Genomic DNA, 17,811 nt, shown 5'->3' with positions numbered 1-17,811 from the left:
AGTTGTCGCATCAAGCAGACAGCAAGTAAGACACAACACACGTGTAACACAAATCTATTCTGATTTTGCTTGGCTTACCTACACGTGATATATGATTTTGACAGTAGATCAACACATATACAAATCAAAGTAATACATATATTCGATTCGGGTACAAGTTTAGAGCATAAATAATTTTCTCTTTCACTAATATAATTTTTATTTTTTATCTCTTATTCTAATTTATGTGTTTTGTAACTAAATGACACTAATCTCATACTAATTTTTAAAAAAGTTGATTTAGTCCACTGGACCTCGGGGATAATTGGTTCTTGTTTGTACACATCGCGTCTAATAAAATAATGTTTCCTTTTTTGCCCTTTCGTCGAACGAGCCTCGCGTGGTCGAGCCAGACCTGATCCATTCTGCCGCCTTCGCATCCCCGCTAGCTTTGGCGATTTCAACTCCGCCCCCGTCGCGTCGCATCTCACCCTGCTTCTGCCGCCTCCATATCCCACTTCGACCAAGTATCCCCTCCCGCTCCATCGCCCCCACCTTTACCCGTAGCCCGACTGCATCCCTTGCCACTCCAACCAAATCAACGGCGAGAGGAGGCAGAGGAGGTGTGTTGAGGAAGGCAGGATGGCAGGGTCACCCTCATGGTCTTGTTATGGAGCTCGGTCTAGGTTTGCTAGCCATGTGGTCCGAAGGAGCTCTTGGCCCTTGATTGAGTGCCCGTATCACCCGGAGCGTAATGTGGTCGAGCTGGCTGCGAATACTCCCTGAAATCATGGAAGGAAGTTCTACAGATGCTTGAAGGTTGCATGGGTATGATACTTTTGATTGTGTTTTGTTCATTTTGTTAAGTTGGATTCAAGGTCTAGGGTTTGTAATTGCAGATTTTTTTTCTCTGCCTTCGTTTGTAGACGCATGGTGCTTGCAATTTCTTCATGCGAGAAGATGAGTACATGAAGTATTTAGTGGAGGGTGGGTTTCTAGAGGAGATAGAGACTTCGGTTCCTGCTGTTGTCAGCAGTGATGTTCGTCAAGCCGTTGTAGAGATGAAGGGATCTGTCGCTATAAGGAACCGTCCAAACAGTATTCTAATTAATCATTTACTTAATCACAACTTCACTGATTAATCAGAATACCACTCCAGTAGTCTCGGCGCGTGTTTTGTGCACAAGATCGGAATACGTGCCCTTCCAACATATTACATCACAACAAAGCTTAACAAAGAGCAAGTAATTTAATTATATTAAAATTTCTTATAATTTACAACAAAAGAGAGATAGGAGGAAACTGAAACTAATCAACTCCTAGACAAAAAAGAATTATGCAGCGAAAGCTAAAACTATAAACAATAAAATAAGGATGGAGTCATATGCCCTTGGGCTCCATCACAAAAGCACGATCACATGAGTAGTTGCCTACTCATGCCTATTACCACCCTCGACGGCCGGTAGCATCTGAAAGAGCATCGTGAGTACGAAGGTACTCGTAAGACTTAATTCATATTGGATATTTATATATAACCCGACTCCAAGGATTATGAATTGGGACATTAGCAAGAATACGACCACATAGTTAGGTAAATTTATATATAAAAGTAAAATTTGACAAAAACATGTGTGAGCAACTAGACTTCACCAATACAACTATTTAACCCATAACTATCAACTGAACATATATATAAAAGTAATCATAGTAATAACATCTGTAAAGAACCATCTCAACCTATCAACTACCTCAAGCCAAACTCGAAACTCTACGACAGCTGTAAATGGATAAAAGCATGCTTATGACTGAGAGTGTGGTATTTCAAAATGTCTTTACACCCTATAAAGGGTACAACTTTACTCACAAGACTAGAGAGTCATACGGTTTGAGTGACCACACAAGTCCATCTAAGGAGGTACTCGTGTTAACATTGTCTAATAAGTCCCAACCATTTGAATTAGATATCGCTCGGTGAGGAGCCCACTTAGGTTAATTCCCGGAGTAATCTCAAGTGTCTCTTACAAACCCGCTTGCTCACACCATCAATGTGTAAGCTCAAATGATCACAACTACAGAGATATTCGACTTATCTTACAATTAGATCGACATGTGGTAAGTACGGTAAGTGCTAAAGCCAACTGCAATAATGGTCGGTGCTTAAGCGACACAAGCGGTCTATGGTTTCTGGGTTCCTCTCCTGACCTACCCCGGTGAACTCCACATCGGGACAAGAAAAACACCCATAACACCATCCACATCTCGTCACATCCTCACTACTCAATCAACCAACACCATCCACCCAACATTATTATCAATGTGATAGTAATTAAAGCCTATAACTCACGAACGGGGTTGAACCACCGCTCAACTTCTACCGAAGAATCTATCCATGGCTAAGCATTTTGGTTAACTTTTAAACTAGACCTTCATCAAGTTAACCCCGATTACAAGGAGATAGATCACCAATAACTCAAGACAGGGTGTAATACATCAACATAGGTTCTACCCATACAAGACCCGACATCGACTCAACAATATGCATAACGTACATAAAATATATTTTATCACATTATACATATATGATCCAAATTAATGAGAGAAACATGCTTAGATGCTTGTCTTTCTGCTCAGACGGCTACCTGATGCTATCCACACAGATTTCATAGAACTCTTGTGGCTCGGTGTCACCTTCAACCACACTCGTGTCACGCTCCGGATCCTCGTTCACTGAAAAAGAATGCATGCAATAATAAGCATGAATGAGGTGCAACAATATATGCTACAATATGCATAACAACAAGCTAAAAGTGCAAGACATGCAAAATAATAGCAAATTTTGCGATCTAAACGATTTTGAAAATCTAACAGGAGGTCGAAAACTCTGGGTTAAACTCAAAACCTTTGGGTTCCGAAACCTCCGGGTTGGACTCCGGACGGGGTTTCTCTACTAAATCTAAATTGAATTAACCCGGACTATCCGGGTTGGGCGGATTATCCAGGTGAGGCTCTGAGCTAGGGTGCTCAGCTAATTCTAAATCGAATTAACCCAGACCCTCTGGGTTTAACCCAGACTATCCAGGTTAGGCAAACTTGCACTTCTCGATGATCTTTCTCGGCTGATTCGACTCGTATGTTAAATCTATCCTACATAAACATACATATACACTATGTAAAGGGTTCTAGACTCAACTTGTATCCCTAAACCCTAACGATTTTTTAGCACAATTCATCGGGGTTTTAACTAGGCTACCTGGACTATCCAGGTTCTACTCGGACTATCCAGGTTGTCTAGAGAGGTTGCTTCGAGGGGGAAAACTCGGTCGATTTGATTTGCAAGCTTCTCCAAATCAAATGAAATATGTTTGTGATAGTTCATAGAGTCTAGAACTCACTCACCAGCCTAGCAATACGATTCTAGCACAAATCTTATCTGAATCCTCTCTTTTTGCTCCAAAGCTTAAAAACTCGAGAACTCCGTAAACTTAGCTTCAAACTCAAAATCAACCCACCAATTCATGCATTCTTGCTGAGGAAAGCCTAAGAGACTTACCCACGGTGCTTGTGGAGGTTCGTGACCATCGGGTGATGAAGGAAACGAAGAAATCACCCGGGAAGAGGAGTCCAACCGTGATTCCTCATGATTCAAGAAAAAACACCAAGAACGGCTCAAATCCTTTAAGAAAACAAAAATAAACTGGATGAATGAGGAGCTTAGTAGCTAGTGATCACAACAATACCACATGCATACCTCGATTCGGCTTCTAGAGAGAGGAATCAAGGGAGAAAGAGAGCGAGCTTGAGAGAGAGAGGGCACTGCTCGGGCTGCACAGTTGGAGGGAGAGAGAGCTAAGAGAGTCAGGGAGGGAGAGGGAGTTGGTGGGGCTGATACCCTAAGAGGAGATGGGGTGGTTGGCCACCCATTGACCGACCCACCTAGCAGCCAGCAGCCTGATAGCCCGAGAGCCCCGCCGCCCATGCCCCACAACCCATTCGTTGTCTGCTACCCGAATGCCTTGTTGCCCATCCGTCATCCGATGCCTATCTCAGTCCTCATAGAATCACCACTCGGGGATGCTTAGCTCTGATCCTCGCCGCCATAGATCATAGTAAGCAACGCCGGAGAGCGGCGAGCTGGTAACACGCCCCTGAATCCCGATCCATCTGACCAATATGCAGTTACAGACTCACAGACTCGTGGTTCAAATCTCGTAGGTTATGCTGAATATAGCATTCATTATATGATAATATGAGTAGTTATGATAAGAACAACTATACGAGATCTCATGGTTCACTATATGAGTAATTCAGACTTGCATTCACTATATGAGACCTTGTTGTTCAGATCTCATAGGTTGTGCTTAGGTTATGCCTTAAGCGATTCACTGTAATTATGTTGTGTTGATGTACACTTCTTGTTCTGGAAGATAAACTGGTATGCCCAATTGCTCGTGGACGACAGGTCTATTCTCGGCTCTTCGCATGAGTATGCCCGTGGGCGAAAAAAATTGGTGGGTATGGATTTGAGGGAGTACTACTCATGCCCGACGCGCCCGATTGCCATCTATAATCTAGACGGTGGAGAAGTTGCTTGCTAGTGAGTGAACGAACAATTATTTATGTCCTCTTTGCATTCGAAACCTGGACTGTGGATGACAATGGCATCTTGGCTGGGAACTGACCACAAGAACAAACTTCTTGGATGAAGAACTCCTTCACCCATCAGTTGCTTGATTATATCCGTTGACCCTTCACAAAGCTGGCAATAAGTGGCATCTGCTTAGTAGTGTAGAAATATGAATATAGTATGATAATTGTGAATGATTTGTATTGAGACTTGTGAGTTGTTTGTATAGAGTACATTATAGCTTGGATCTCAAGCAATTCTAGAGATAAGATGGAAACTAATCCGACCCTATTATATCATAACAAGTGGATCTTTGCAGATCATTTACCATATACTCTAACATCCCCCTGTAGTCGTAGCGTGAGTAACACGGATGCTCATACTGGAGTGGAAGCCGACGATTTGCTCAAGATGATGATAGCCCTTTTGTTGTTGAAGTAGCTAAGAGTGAGGTGGTCGTGGTTGTAACCATGGAGGAGGGTGTAGGATCAAAGCACCAACATGAGCACACACGTGCACAAAGTCAGGTTGATCCATCTGAGGACCTCAATTGGCGGTGGCGGCGACCTCAAAGAGGTGACGGTGGCCTGGAGGTGTTAGTGAAAAGGGCTAACTCGAAACGATAGCTAGCGTGATGACAAGAACGAGCAGCATGGGGTTGAGCCACTGCCTGAAGTAGTGGCGACCCCAGCAATTATGGTGTGACCATGAGCGTCGGCGTTGCAACCACGATGGGTTTGGAAGGCCGCAGATGAGGGCCATGTTGACAACTGCGTCACGTCCAATCGCGATGCCATCGGAGGAGATGAGGTGCCGGAGAGGTCGAAGCCGAGGCAGTATAGTCCAGAGGAGAGGAACGTCGATAGGTCGGCAGAGCGACACAAACCGATCTATGATCTGAAAATAAAAGTAGAGAAAACACAATCTGAAGATGATCGGGAAAAACTCTAGTTGAATCGATCTATGATCTAAAAATAAAAGTAGAAAAAACTCAATCTGAAAATGATCGGAAAAAAACTCTAGTTGGTGTCCGATCTATGGATCGGCGACATGACTAAACTATGGGTTGTACAACCACAGGAGAGATCATGAAGATCGGATCATCTCCCATGGGCAGCGCAGCGGAAGCTGTGGAAGCGGTGGCTCAAGAATGACGCCGGCTCTATACCATGTAGAAATTTGAATATATTATGATAATTATAGATGATTTGTATTGAGACTCTTGAATTATTTATATAAAATTCATTATAGAGATAAAATATAAACTAATTATACCATACTATAACAACCAGATCTTTACTGATACTTTACCATATACTTAACAAGTAGTGATGGCTACTCTTTAGGCCTAAAAATAACCTGCACGTAAAAATCGGCCCTTTCATGCTGATGCGATTTGCAGATCGACCAAACGTTCCCATCGCAACTCGACTTTGTCTAGTCAGCTTCTTCTGTCCATTTCCGTTCCATAGCACAAGCCTACAAACCAAGAATAAAACAAGCTAGAAAAGCTTACCCATCATATCAGAACTCTGTTCCAACGCTTCAGCGTCGCGCATGCCATTGTCACGAATAAATCACTCGTACCTCTCGAAAAGGGCCAAACGCAACGCCCGAATCAGTTGGGGGCCGTGGCGCGCGGAAGGGGAAATGCCGACACCCTTACTCACCCGTCGCGCGCGGAAGGGGAAATGCCGACACCACTCCGCGCGCGACGACGATTCACACGGACCCTCCCTCGTCTGGAGCTTAGTGGCTGGCCTGCCCGAGAGTCCGAGACCCCCTGAGAGAGATGATGGGCTTCAAAGTGACAGATTCCTGCCCCGACGGCAGCCGTCGAGCTCGACCCGCACATCGGACTTTGAGATCATCTTTAATCATATTTTTTTTATTTCATTTATTTTTTATTTTTTTATTTTCTCTTATCTTCGACAATTTCTCTTCAAATGATCATAAAGTGAAAAAAATCTCATTTTGAAAGAAATAAACTTAAGAATTCTTTCGTAATAAGAATCGTGAAGAAAAATCATTGAAACGCTGAAAAAAACGAAAATATATTTGTGAAAAAAATTCTTAGCCAAACCGTTGGATATGATCTAACGTGCGTACGTGAGACGGTGAGAGTGGGGACGCGCTGGTGCCGACAATGTACGGCAGATTCCGGCGTGCGCCCGCGCTCGGGAACCTGCGGTGCGCGCGTGGCCAGCCAAGCAGGGCTGGAAAAACGCAGGCCGTCGAGCCTGCTTTCGGTATGTGTGAAACGCCAATGATTTTGTGATGCGGATGCTTGCTTTCGAATGAAACAGAGGTCTCGAGCGCGAAGGATGGGTGAAAAGCTACGGTTGGGTCTCTCTCGATATCTTCTATACTGTTCTTAGTCTGTTAGAAGTCCAAAACGATTTATGTTAGAGGATCTATCAACCAGAAAGAGGACACTTTCCTATGTGGAATAAAGAGGCGATGCGCACTTGCTATGGATGGGACACTTTCCTCGACGACCTATCCCATGGTCGGTGTCATCATTTTGCTCACTACAGTATGCAAGATAGAACCGTGTTGTCCGAAAGTTTTTGGGCAAATTTGGAAATTAAGATAACATACGTGATCGTATTTGCGAAATTAGACAACATGTCAACGTATTTGCAAATCTAGCACTCGTATTCGGTATCTCAAATTCCGAAATTTGGATTTCGGTAACTCAAATTCCGAAAATACCCCGGGCCCACTGAATTCAGTGCATCATGTCACTTTCACGTCGTGTCGATGCTTTCGGTGTGTGCGTGCCAGCGGGATGCTGCTTTTGCGCTTAATAAAAAGCACTGGCTCGCAGAAGAGAGAAGGGAGAAGGGAGAAGAGAGCAGCAAAGGAGAGAAGGGAGAAGAGAAGAGAGCAGCAAAGGAGAGAAGGGAGAAGAGAAGAGAGCAGCAGTGGAGAGAAGAGAGCAGCAGCGGAGCAACGCTAGGAGAAGCAGCTCGAGCAGAGAGGGCAGCTGGAGAGGATCAACGCGAGCAGCAGCCGCGCTCAATTTCCTTAAGGTAAGTTCTTAGATTACGTAGTTAATTAGTAATTGTAATTAGATTTTTCTTAGTTCGTTCAGAAGTATATTAGTCCTTTCGTCAGTATATTGTTAAATTCATTCAAGTACATTTGATTAATTATATTATTTTGATAAATTAGAGTATTTAAATTATTGATTTAGTTGGGTTATATAATTTTTATTAGTAAGTGTGATTAGATTCTTTACTTAATATAGTAACATGAATTTACATGATTTAATCTAGGTAATTAGTTTTATTAAAGTAATATAATTAATTAATTAACTTGATTAATTAGTTTAATCACTTAGGTTTGGTAGAACCGTAGAAGATAGTGTCCAGTAGCAACAAAGATGCATATTAGTTGTATATTGCACTATTTAATTAGTATTATTTTTGTACTTATTATTTATTACATGTATATTTATTTAGGAGATACGATATGAATTTCCATATTTATTATGAAGAACGTCCCACAGTTTTGCACGGGAGACTTGTAACAATTCAGAACTGCCAGCACATAGAGAGTTTGGTTGAGGTACCTATTGATCTAGATGGCCTGAAATCACATATTATGCGCCTTTTGCGTGTGAACCAGCAGTCCCATACTGTTGTCCTAGAGGGTGTACGGCCGCGGCTTGTTCCAAATAGCTCGGTCGTTGTCCATACGTTATTCAAGATGAGTAGGAACAACGCATGGGCTTTGTACTCACGCAAGGCATTGGAGGAGAACTTTGATATGGCGGTGTACGTAAACATAGTGTCACGACTGGTGCAAGGTGATGCAGTGACCACTGTGGAAGGCTCAGGCCAGCAGGTGATGCATGAAGAGGATGGAGGGCATGTCGAGGAGGGCAGTTCCAGTAGAGAGGGAGGTAGAGTGGACCCTTGTGAGGTCGATGCAGGATGCATGGATAATGAAGACGGTGGTAGTGGGGATGAAGAAGCTGCTGACAATGATGACCCGGTCCCGGCGATCCAGTACTTTCGTGGTACTGGGCTCCTGGAGTGTGTCGTCGTTGAGTATAACACCTTATCTAACTGGGGATACCAGAATAGCGACATTCAGGTCGGGCAACAGTTTCATAACAGAGGGGAGGTCATCCACTTTATTAGCAACTATGCTGTAATAACAAGAAGGGACCACAAGTGCGCCCGATCTAACCCTACGGAGTATGAGGTCAGGTGTATCAAGCACCCGAATTGCCCTTACTTCGTACGAGCACATCAGCCGAAATATGAGAACTATTTTGTGATCAGTAGACACACCCCACATACATGCAGCGAAGAGGCTATTAGGAATGTGAGCCACGCCGTTGATGCGAGGTTCGTAGCCCAACTCCTCATCACGCTTATTGGCACGGAAATTTGTTTGTCGCCAAAATCGATTATGGGGGAGGTGCACACTAAGACTGGCATGCTTATCAATTTCCACACCGTGTGACGAGCGAAGCAGAAGGCGTTGAAGATGCTGTTTGGAAGCTTTGAAGAGTCATACAACAATGCTCCGAGACTGCTGCAGAAGATTGCCATGACGAATCCAGGGACTCAGTGGGCTATGGCAGATGAGCCGATCAGGCTAGATGATGGGTCATATAGCACAACTGACCGATACCTCATTAGGTTATTCTGATCCTTTGGACAATGCATCGAAGCATTCAGGCATTGCAGGTCGGTTGTATGCATGGATGCCACATTTCTGAGCGGCAAGTTCCATGGTACCCTTATGATAGCAATGGCGGCGGATGCAAATAATCAGATCATTCCTCTCGCCTTTGCAATGGTTGAGAGTGAAAACAATGATAGTTGGCTGTGGTTCCTCACCTTGGTGAGGACACGTGTCGTGGGAAATAGGGAACAAGTTTGCGTCATCTCAGACCGCAACAAGGGTCTTCTGCATGCGTTGGACGTGCTGCATGATAGCACAAACTGCTCCATTGCATGGCCTGATGTGGAGAGAAGATGGTGCATACGACACTTGGGCGCGAACCTGTACACAAGGTACCGCAACAAGTCGCTTGTAAAGAGATTCAAAGGGCTATATCTTCAGAACCAGCAGGCGAAGTTCAACGAGATATGGAGAAAGTTAAATGAGACCACTCGCAAGATGATGGCAGACCAGCAAGCAGGGGAGGATCAACTGCGGGCGCAAATGGTTGGGGGCCAAACTATCGTTAGTCGTTCACGTGGTACATTTAGCCAGTGGATAGCGGGGAAGCCGGCGGAGCGTTGGGCCCTTATCCATGACACTCATGGTGCCAGGTTAGCGCATAGAATTGTAATGATCATATTGTACCGATTCTTATGCAAATAGCCATTCTAAAATTATTGTATCCCATGTTAGGTACTCCATCATGACAACGAACATAGCGGAGGCGTTCAACAATGTCCTAAAGGGAGTACGGGGCCTCCCGTTGTGTGCCATTATTGAGCTCACATTCTACAGAACGGCGGACTACTTTTGAGACCGTGGTAATGCTGCTATGAAGTGCAGCACACGGTTTGCACCTAAGGTGGAGCAAATCATATTAAGAAGGAGGAGCAAGGCACACTTTCATCGGTCGAGGATCTACGACTTGGCCAACAATGACTTTGAGGTCATGTGCCACCGTAGGTATGCTTCAGGGTATAGCGCCGGGGACACCGTGCAGCAATGTCAACTTGGACCTAACGAGGTGAAGTGCACATGCAATAAGCCAAAACTGCACCATATCCCGTGCTCGCATGTCTTAGCCGCTTGCAGGGACATAGGTGGCAATGACGGATCACAGTACGTATCACCGTACTTCACTATCGATGCATTGAGGAGCACATGGCTTCCAAAGATGCGGTCCTTTAACATCGGAACCAACTACAAATCGATCGAGGGCCCTAAGTGGGTACCTTATCCACGAGCACGACGCACAGATCCTGGAAGGCCTAGATCTATGAGGCTGCAAGGAGACATGGATGAAGCAGATGCTGTTGATGGCCTACGCAGGTGCAAACTTTGCAAACAACCTGGCCATGACAGGAGGACTTGCCCGACCCGTCAGTAAACTATCAGCCCACTGTCAAACTGAATTGTCTTAGAGACTTTGTATTGTAAAATGTTATTCACCTGTTAGTTGTACTACTTATTGTGCATTATGTGGTTTGCACTGTACCCCTTTAGACAAGAAGTGACCATTGTATTGTAAATGTAATTTTATTTATTTATTTCGTGTTTCTTAAATATTCATGGATCCGTGTTTTGATGCAGAGACAGAGTGTAGGTAGTCAGTGAGCAAGAAATCTATGGCGGGATCCTCTAGTACAGGCTTTCCATGGACACCTTCAACGATCGCTATAGCACTTAATGCCTCCTTACAGGCTGTGCGTGAAGGAAACGATGATCCCTTAAAGGAGAACAACATAATCCAAGCCGTGGCGAAATTGCATGCAAGACCCATATGTTCTAGGTTAACCGCGCCGCTCCAATGTGTAACCACCGAGGACCTTAGGGCCCTCTTGTATCACCGGCGTCAAATGTATCTGAGGGTCTGCGAACTGGCTGACCATCCTTCTGTGATAGGTTTCTCTAGGAGGCAAAGAACGATAGTAATGTCGCCGGACCAGTATGCATCCCATATTCAGGTATGTCATATAAACATTTGGTCACCCTACTTATCTTATTTCCATTGATTCGAACGGTCCTCTTCTGCGTCAGGCTTTCCCGGAAGACGAACAGTTGATCAACAAAGAAATCTCACACTTCTTGGCAATGTATATGCTCTTCAGCGGGGGTGTGATGCCTGGTTCGCGTAGAAGACGACGACAGTCAGCGAACCAAAGGGGTACAGAGGTGACCTCTACGAATCATCCAGATAATGACGAGGACGAAGACGATGACGATTTCATGCCCCCCATGCCTAGACGTTCGAACAGAAATACAGGAGAATGTTCTAGGAACACTGCAAGAGGACGTTCACGCACAACATCGAGATGCCATACAACTGATAGGGAAATAGGACGTGGTACCACCTCGGAGAAACCTCAAGATGATGACGACGACGATGATTTCATGCCACAACGACCCCGCCCTCCGAGGCTTCCATCTCCGGAGGACACCGATGACCCTGAAAATGATGATGGATTTGCTCGTACTCATTTTTACAACTTCCCAGAACCACCTCGGAGACGACAACCATCTTACCCGGATAGCTTTTACCATCACACCTGGAATTCTTACGCTAATTTGTGTCACCACTTTCCTTCGCCCTAAGCATCTATTGTAACCCTATATATTTTATTCCCTTAAGGCATGTTATTATGTTCTTTAGGCGTATCGTACATGCTAATATTTGTTGTTGTCCGCTCTTTATGTGCAACCTCTGTACCGGGTTCCATGCTACTTATGCTTTACAACTACTATTGTTTCCTCTGTACTGAGAATTTCTTAAATTAACAATACAGTGAATAAGACATAATAGGGATGACCTCGACATTAAAATCAATAATACATGTGTCATGACAAATTGTCCTGGCTACTCAACGGTGACGATGCCTCACACAATCCCCAGGAGTGTAAGCGTCTGGCGGGTGTGTGGCTCTCATCCCAGCAGCCTGCGCAGGCCCCTGCCTTGCGTGCCCTTGGTCGTCTTCATCATCATCTGCCTGCCCTGTGGGAACCCCACCGAACGTGTATCCCGCCCCGCTTACTCGGCCCTGCATGTACCATGCCGAAGGATCCTCATGCGGAAGTGTGGACGGCCCTAGAACGTGCTCCGATGGAGTCCAGTGTGCCGAAGGCTCGCCATGCTGGTACCAATGTGAACTTCCAGGTTCATTGAGATCATGGGAGGACTGTCCGCCGAGTAGATCAGTGAAGGTGGCGGTCGCATGCATTGCAGCAGCCCAGTCAAAAGCATTAGGGTCGCTCCAGCAAGGGGTCTGCTGCGTGTAGTCAACGACGTCCTCCTGATGAGTAGATGCTACAGCTGGAGGTGTCATCGTAGCCGGCGGTGCTAGTGAACCCAGCGTAACCGGCTCGGGCGCAGGAGGCTGCGTGCACTCCTCGGCCTCAGCACCGGAACATGAGACATGACGCGCCGAAGCTGAAGATGTGTGTCGTGATTATGACCGGACGGGTTCCTCACGAGCACTGGATGACCGCCTGCTGTGGGAGGCACGAGACGGGTCCATGGCATGTTGGTCGTACCCCCTCCATTGCGGGGCACACCCACCTAGACCACGTATAGCGTTTAGGAAGCGGGATACTCTTGTCCTCATGTACTCCCGGAGAGGGTTACGATCCCTCTGCGATGATGACCTGCTTGGTTCCCCACAAGCTTGATCCGCTTGCGTATGCATCTCATACGCCTCTTCAGTCTGTATAAGATGAGGGACATGTCAGTAATACAAAGATTTTCCAAAGAAAACCATTATAAGTAACGCATCACTTACCACAACATGAAGTAGGCGGGCACGATCCTCGGGGAAGGGTCTGGGGCCCGGCTGTACAGGTCCGCTGAGTAAGGTGGCACGCATTCGCGGACGGTACCAAGCAAGGTAGTCCCAGTACGTGGCCTCGTCGTATTGTCCAGCAGTAATGATGACATCCACCGCAACTGACTCTGTCCACCTCCGTATGTAGTCGGCATTCTTGGATGCCCAGTTCTGCATGCCTCCACCCCCCTGTGAGCTCCTCCTGTACGTGACATAAACAGTTATAATTTGTTAACATGGATAACCAATGTACTAAGGCAACATACAATAACACACTTACTCGTGCGCCCGTCCGGTATCTCGTGGTGGTGGTACTGGCACCACCTGTCGATACCCGAACTGCCTCTGTACACGTTCTGGAGAATATACTTCCACGCAGTTCATGTACAACAAGAAGCATGTGGTCAACCATAAGTCTGCGTCAGGGCTACAAGAGGATGCGATGAGTCCACCATCTGCAATTTCTTCTACTCGTGCCATACGCTATGGATCCCACTCCACTAGATCAGCGCTGAGGACGTCCAGGTCACCGATCACCCTGGAGTAGTTACCATGGTCTTGCTGCTGACTCCATCTTAGCCTGGCATGAATCCACCGATACCCCATCGTTGGCCTTATGTCATCGGCAATGCCATCGGAGATGTGGACTGGGTAGTAGCACTTGAGCACCCAAGGTCTGGAAACCGGGAGGTATTCCCAACTCCATAGCTGTAAGAGGTGTAGGCACCCTGTAATAGTTGCCTTCCTCTTTATTCGCTGGGTTGCATCACACAAACCTCTGTAGGTTGCAGCCAACACTGCAGATCCCCAACTGTAAGATGTAGGCTCATAAGGATGTGACGCGAGGTGGGCTGCTAACCATACAATATGGGGGACGACATAATCGCCTGCTGTATTGCAGAACATGATGCTTCCGAGCAGGACGTACAAGTACACCTCATAGTGCTGCATAAGTGTAGCCTCGTCCGCATCCAGTGGGCATGGACTGAACTGTGGGAGCCCATGAACCCAGGACATGGAGAGGCCAGCATCCTTCCCGTCGTATTGCACACCAAACCTATAAGATGCAGATGGTCAGATGAAGCTTTAATAGCACTATAATATTTGAAGTGCATTACATAACAAATAATTACCTATCCGCAACATAACCCTTCCACTCCTCCATTGCGGGTCGCGAAACTATTAACGGGGCGCCCCTGATTGGTAGCCCGGTCAGCATGGCCACGTCCCTCAATGTTACAGCCATCTCGTCAAAAGGAAAGTGGAACGTGTGCGTCTCAGGACGCCACCGGTCGATGAGACCTGTGAGCAGTGCCTCATCAATCGCCGGCAGAGGTGTCCTACCACCGACCTCCGTGGGAGCTCCGGCCATCATGAGAGCGAAAGGTAGTAGTCCCGCCCGTGCGAGTGGCTCGTGGAATCGAGGGTCCAACTCCTTAATCTTGTGCACACTCCGGGCTCATAACGGACCCAACTGCATGAGTTATCCAATACATGTACAGAGTTAGTTCAAAATTATCGTGGCAATAAAATAGCACATATAAACGTGGTACCTGCTGTCCTGTGAATATCATCCTTCCCCTATGGTTCTCGTCGTACCGCTGCTGAAGAAGCTCGAGAAGACCACCATGAGCCATGATAATAATTTAAGACTTCATAGTTCAACAAATAGGTGAACAACAGATTAGAATAATCTAAGTACTCTAATTAAATAAACTAAGTACTCTAATTAAATAATCTAAGTAATATAATAACGTAATTAAATAATCTAATTTGTATAATCTCAAAACTCTAATTAAATAAACTAAGTACTCTAATTAAATAATCTAAGTAATATAATAACGTAATTAAATAATCTAATTAGAATAATCCAAGTACTCTAATTAAATAAACTAAGTACTCTAATTAAATAATCTAAGTAATATAATAACATAATTAAATAATCTAATTTGTATAATCTAAGTACTCTAATTAAATAAACTAAGTACCCTAATTAAATAATCTAAGTAATATAATAACGTAATTAAATAATCTAATTAGAATAATCTAAGTACTCTAATTAAATAAACTAATATAATTAAATAAATGTAATTGAACGGATTAAACAATCTACTTCCGAAAAAACTAATCTATTTCGAAACTGACTAACCAAATAAGCTAATTACTCTAAATATTATTACTAACCTAAGTATTAAATAGGTAATCTAATAACTAACCGGTACGAAAGTGAGTGATCTCGAAGTATTAAACTGCCGCTGCTGCTGCTCGCGTTGCTCCTCTTCTGCTGCTCGCGTTGCTCCTCTTCTACTGCTCGCGTTGCTCCTCTTCTGCTGCTTTCTCTACTCGAGATGCTGCTCCTCTGCCGCTCCTCACATTCCTTGCTCCCTTCTCTGCTCTGCTGCTGCTCTCTTCTTTGCGACCTCAATTTATTTAGCTCTCCGCAGGCCAACGTGCATGCATCCTGCATCAATAATTCACCGGTCGGCCGAACTCACGGGATGGAAAAAATGAATGACGTGACGTGACAATGATTGATGTGACGCGGCAAAAAGAAAGATGGGATGCCGGCCGGCTGTATTCGTCAACTGAGGTGCCGAATACGGCACTGTGGGCCGTATTCGGCACCTCAGTTGCCGAATACAGCCGAATACAGGGTGTATTCGGCAACTGAGGTGCCGAATACGGCCCACAGTGCCGTATTCGGCACCTCAGTTGTCGAATTCAGTGGGCCTGGGGTGTTTTCGGAATTTGAGTTACCGAAATCCAAATTTCAGAATTTGAGATACCGAATACGAGTGCTAGATTTGCAAATACGCTAACATGTTGTTTAATTTCGTAAATACGGTCGCGTATATTGTCTAAATTTCCAAATTCGCCAAAGTTTTTGGCACGCTACGTACGCGATTCCCACCGGCCGTGCGCGCGCGACGTGTATGGATCGGTGCGACCAACAGGCCGGCCGCGTCCACCATATGCGTCTTATCTTACCTTTTATGGCATGTTTGATTGATTGTATAGGTTTCAATTACGTTTATAGGATATAGCATTCTGGTATTGGGTTGTCTGTATCATCTCTATAGCTTAGCTCACAAGATAAAAAATTATTGTATGAGTCTGGCTTTTGAAAAACGGATTTAAGTTGAGTCTGGCTTTTGAAAAACGGATTTAAATTGCGTTTCTTCATAGGCAGGCTCACAAGATGCAAGCCTAGCTCAATTAATAATGTTATTAGCGTATAATTAATGAGTATTAATTTATATTAGTATATTTTAAATTAGATTAAGATTTAATATGATAAATTAAGTATTGTAATGTATTTATACAAAATAAACATCATATTAACTCTTACTTTTTTATTTTAATCTCATATAATATATATTTATACAGGTAACCAAACATAATCTTTTCTCAGTCAGACTGAGCATATGCAACAAATTGCTACTGCATACACTTAGTCTGGCTGATGTGAGCCTTACTCGCAAATACAGGCCAGGCTCAAGCATGCGAGGAACCAAACACCCTCTAGAGTTTCCACTTAGTACTGAGGTGAGATGCACTAGAAAAAAAAAGAATACTAAAAATTCTAAAAAAAATAGTTAGTCATTAATCCTTAGGTGAAATGTGCTAGAAAAGAGAGAAATCCTAGAAACTCTCACAACAAAACAAAACATCTTACCACTTATTTGGTCGACTTTAATCATCATTGACAATAATAGTCATTTGGACCTAACGTGCTTCTAAATTGCCCACATTTTCCTTTCTTAAAAAATTATCCAAAAATACCTCCAATACATGCTTCAAAATTACACACCTTTGGCATTATGAAAAATTAACCCAAAGCACCCCAATAGCTACTTCTAAATTAACCACATTTGCCATTATAAAAAATCAACCCAAAGCACCCCAATACTTGCTTCTAAATTACCCACATATATCATTATAATAAAATTAACCCAAAGTTCCATATGTTTTTCACCTAAATATTAATTTAGGCTTGTCTCTCAATTATGTCATGGTCAAGTCCGGAAAGAAATAAAGAAAGTATTATACCATGGATGATCACACATATTAGCAAATATCATGAATATGAGAAAAAATAATTTTGTGCAAGACTCTGAGTCAATAGAGGAGTATAGTAAGGAATGTGATAATATGCATCACATGCAAATCCTAAATCATAGATATTTTACGAAGTTTTATTATCCATGTGTTAACTAATATCGTGAATGTGATGAAAAAAAAACTTTATGCAAGAATCCTAAACCATATGCATTTATTTAAAAATATTTGTAGCCCATGCAGACACAGGGGTTAATGGAACCAACACTAAAACCAGTCTATCGATTTATCGAATCGATCTCCTTTTTGTGCTGGTGATTGGTAAAAACCTTTTCAAGCTTTTTATTTATGTACGCATGCGTACGCCTTTTTCAGTTTTTTTAATTCGGCTCTGAAAGCATCTTTCAGGCAGCGTACGTATCTCGCGTATGTGGCCGCGGAGTCGGGAACCAATCGGCCGTTGCGGCGACCGCGGTGGCGCGCCCCATGTCCACGTCCGTGATCGTGTCCGGCTGTCCAACGAACACGAGGTGCCTCAGTGCCTTGACGGATCGGACGTTCGTCATTGCTAGGATTTGATCATGTGGGGTGATGTCATCATCTCTTTGCTCACTTGGTACCATCTATTTTTCACGGTAGTTTTCACAG

At 44.3% G+C, this 17,811-nt stretch overlaps 1 protein-coding gene across 1 annotated transcript; it reads left to right on the top strand.

The window, feature by feature from the left end:
• Positions 1–9,386: 9,386 nt before the first annotated feature.
• On the top strand, positions 9,387–10,537 carry LOC133889291 (uncharacterized). Its single transcript, XM_062329804.1, has 2 exons — positions 9,387–9,900; positions 9,983–10,537. Exons 1-2 carry the CDS (start codon positions 9,419–9,421, stop codon positions 10,101–10,103), a joined length of 603 nt encoding a protein of 200 aa, XP_062185788.1. The 5' UTR covers positions 9,387–9,418; the 3' UTR covers positions 10,104–10,537.
• The last annotated feature ends 7,274 nt before the right edge of the window (positions 10,538–17,811 follow it).

Source organism: Phragmites australis, chromosome 13 (assembly GCF_958298935.1).
Source record: "Phragmites australis chromosome 13, lpPhrAust1.1, whole genome shotgun sequence".
In the NCBI taxonomy this organism is placed as follows: Eukaryota; Viridiplantae; Streptophyta; class Magnoliopsida; order Poales; family Poaceae; genus Phragmites; species Phragmites australis.
This window is presented reverse-complemented; position numbering and strand designations above follow the sequence as displayed.

What these genes read in the sequence shown, in the direction of transcription:
- LOC133889291 (XM_062329804.1), top strand. Translation starts at nt 9,419, where the DNA reads ATGGTTGAGAGTGAAAACAATGATAGTTGGCTGTGGTTCCTCACCTTG. An exon ending in CATGACACTCATGGTGCCAG is followed by an intron (nt 9,901 to 9,982) that starts GTTAGCGCATAG and finishes ATCCCATGTTAG; the next exon opens with GTACTCCATCATGACAACGA.